The 3,462-nt window shown below is 45.7% G+C and overlaps 1 protein-coding gene across 4 annotated transcripts in view; it reads left to right on the forward strand.

Moving 5' to 3' along the window:
• Positions 1–3,462, forward strand: part of CUNH1orf194 (chromosome unknown C1orf194 homolog) — a 12,058-nt gene that overhangs the window by 6,050 nt on the left and 2,546 nt on the right. For 2 of the 4 annotated variants that reach the window (XM_005367897.3, XM_026789619.1), the window contains 3 exons: positions 881–996; positions 1,593–1,708; positions 2,122–2,264. In XM_005367897.3, the coding sequence (XP_005367954.1) occupies positions 881–996; positions 1,593–1,708; positions 2,122–2,192 (303 nt within the window). In that variant the 3' untranslated portion in view covers positions 2,193–2,264. Of the gene's footprint in view, positions 1–880; positions 997–1,592; positions 1,709–2,121; positions 2,265–3,462 lie in introns of those variants that run through there. The other 2 variants (XM_026789618.1, XM_026789617.1) reach the window with 1 other exon arrangement.

Here is a 3,462-nt window from a genome sequence, read left to right on the forward strand (position 1 = left end):
GCTCTGTAGACCGGGCTGGTCTCGAACTCACAGAGATCCGCCTGCCTCTGCCTCCCGAGTGCTGGGATTAAAGGCGTGCACCACCATCGCCCGGCTGGCCTGGAACTCTTATTCCTTCTGTCCCAGTCTTCTGAGTATTGGAGTAACAGGTTTATACCAGCATACCTGACATTAGTATCCTTTTCTTTTCTTTCTTTCTTTTTTCTTCTTCGAGATAGGATTTTTCTGTGTAACAGCCCCGGATGTCCTGGAACTCATTTTGTAGACCAGGCTGGCCTCAAACTCAGAGATCTGCTTGCCTCAGCCTCCCGAGTGCTGGGATTAAAGGTGCGCACCACTACCACTGGCATTAATATCCTTTTTTAAGGTAGTCTGAGGTGCCTCAGCATCTTTCCTTTTGTTCCCAATTCAAGATCTTACCAAATCCAAAGCCAACCTTCTAAGTCACAAAGTTTGCTCCACATTACTTTTATCAAATTTCTTGTCACACGTTGCAGTAAATCAAAGACTGAGCCGGATGGTGGTAGTGCACATACACGAATCTCTCTGAGTTCGAGGCCAGCCTGGTCTACTAAACGAGTTCCAGGATAGCCAGGACTACACAGAGAAACCCTGCCTTGAAAAGCAAAAACAAAAACAAACCAAAAATATCAAAAGCTGAATATAACCATGAGTGAGATAAGATTTGTCAAACCCAAAGACCTAACCATGGGAAACCATTCCTATGGACGAGAGTCATCACTGTGTACAAGGCAGTGTTAGGTCCTGGTGGGTTCCTGCTCTTCTGGCTACAATCTGAATAGAATAGGGAGATACAATCTAACTGGGGTCAAGGCGCAAAATGGCGAAGTGAACTGTGGGAGGACTGATTCCTCTGCAGATACCAAAGGATGATCTGGATTTCCGCTTAGCCGCCTTGTATGACCACCACACTGGGGCATTCAAGAACAAAACTGAGATACTGCTACACCAGGAGACCGTCCAGGATATCAGTGGGTAAGTGACGGCAGCAGTCGCTTCCCGTCCTAGGACCGCTACCATCAATCATGTAAGGTAAAATGATGGGTGGCAATATGAACAAGTACATAGTTGGTTTTTATCTGCAGAATAGTTTGCTTTTCTCTTTGTCTTAGATGTGCTGGGGATCAAACTTAGAATGCCTAGTCATGTATGCTAGGCAAGCGCTGTACCACCAAGATACATCCTTAGGCCTCATTCCTGTATTCAAAATGAGTGGAAATAAGTTCATCTGGATAAATGGACAAATGCTTTGATAATTCTAAAATGTAAATAGATCTTGAACTTGAGATCTTTTTTTTTTTCTTTTTCTTTTTTGGATTTTTCGAGACAGGGTTTCTCTGTAGCTTTGGTTGCTGTCCTGGAACTAGCCCTTGTAGACCAGGCTGGCCTTGAACTCACAGAGATCCACCTGCCTCTGCCTCCCCCCCCCCCAGTGCTGAGATTAAAGGCGTGAGCCACCACAGCCCAGCTTGAACTTGAAATCTTATGAAGTTATCTTTCCCTCTCACCATTTCCTGTTTGGTTGACGTCACTCTCCTCTTGTCTTCTCTTGTCTTCCCACCATTTTCTAGACGCAAGATCCAGTTTCCTGGAGAATGTCCTCCGGCTCCCGTCACTTCCAGAGCTAACATCAGACACTGGATCAACCCTAAGAAAGAATCCATCCACAGCATCCAGGGATCCATAGGTGAGGGTCAGAAGACAAGGCAGCACACAGTGGGTGGGGTGGGGGTGCAATCTCTCTGAGCTACCAGGAATCGGGGTTCCTGACTGGCAGGAAGCTTAGAGACTATTTATTTAGGGTGTGAATTGGTGATGAAGCCGTCAACTATTTAGACTAATACTAGGGGACATGCTGACCATAGAACTAGGGATTCAGGTTTTTAGATTAGGCCTCGGTGACATTCTGAGCAGGGCAGACACAGGAAGTGAATTTGGGAACAAAGGCCTTAGTTAACTTCCGTCAGTCCCTCGTATGCCAATTTCCCCTCTTTACGAGAATCTTCTCACGGCACCAATAATGCATTGATTAAAGGACTTGGAAAGGGGGTGGGGGCAAAGGGTCTGAAATTCCAGCTCATCCGGTTCTCTTTTCTCCAGTGTCTCCTCACACTGCAGCCACCAACGGAGGTTACTCCCGGAAAAACGATGGTGGCTTCTTCTCCACCTAGTGGTGACAACTGGGCTAGTTTCATCATGGTGGAACATCCAGCTGTCCTTCTCCATTAAATAGCTTTGTTCAAGATGAAGCCTGAAGTGTCTGCTGCCCGCGCCACCTTTTGACCACTCTTTTTTTTTTTTTAATATTTTACATATGAAGAGCAGGTTTTTTTATATTTATTTATCATGTATACAATATTCTGTCTGTATGTCTGCAGGCCAGAAGAAGGCACCAGACGTCATTACAGATGGTTGTGAGCCACCATGTGGTTGCTGGGAATTGAACTCAGGACCTTTGGAAGAGCCGGCAATGCTTTTAACCACTGAGCCATCTCTCCAGCCCCATTGACCACTCTTAAAATGAGGAAAACTCCTCAGTTCTAGAATCGAGTCCTGTTGCAACCTGGAAAGTCATTTTGCCAGAGGATTTAGGACAGAACAACACTGGTTTGGAAGGGACACAACTATTTAGTTTACAAATAGTTACAAGTTTGTAAACTAAAATCACAGCCCCACAGAGCCAGTCAGTGCATCTGACGCTAAGTGTCAGGGAAACAGGAAATGGACGTAGTCTGCTCTCTAAATGAGCAAGTTATCACTATTCTAAAAGTACCCTGTAGCTATCTGCTAAAGCCACATCAACAGACGTTAGACTCCTGAGTCTACTCATCTGCTTTTCCCTGGTCCTACTCCTTGCCAACCTCCAGTCTCTGTCTCTCTACTGCCTGGAAGTCAACTCTCTTTTCTGTGTTGATTTTGCCTGTGGCATATTGCGCCAATTCTCACGAGCATTGTTCAAAACATAGTGTTTGGATTTCAAGGTACCTAAAATTTAATGCATTAACTTGGTTTCTAGTCTTACAAGTCATGGGGCTGGGGAAATGGCTCAGTGGATGAAGTGTTTGCTGGGCAAGCATGGGGTCCCCAGCACACATCTGTAACTCCACTGCTGTGGGGGCAACGGTGTGGGGAGAAAGGCAGATCCGAGGGGCTTGCCAGCCAGTCTGGCTGGGTCAGCTGAGTTCCTGGTCATGTAAGAGACTCTGTCTCAAACAAAGACACCCAACTTCAACCTCTGGTCTTTCAGGTGCACACAGAGGCACGTGAATGAATCCACACAAATATAGACACACACACAGACACAAGTCACTCATAAGAATCTGTTGTCAGAGAATTCTCAACAGAAGAAGTTCAAATGGCCAAAAGACACCTAAGGTCATGCTCAACTTCCCTAGCGATCAGGGAAATGCAAATCAAGACAACTTTAAGATACCATCTTAC

Source organism: Microtus ochrogaster, unplaced genomic scaffold, assembly GCF_000317375.1.
Source record: "Microtus ochrogaster isolate Prairie Vole_2 unplaced genomic scaffold, MicOch1.0 UNK25, whole genome shotgun sequence".
NCBI classification, from domain to species: Eukaryota; Metazoa; Chordata; class Mammalia; order Rodentia; family Cricetidae; genus Microtus; species Microtus ochrogaster.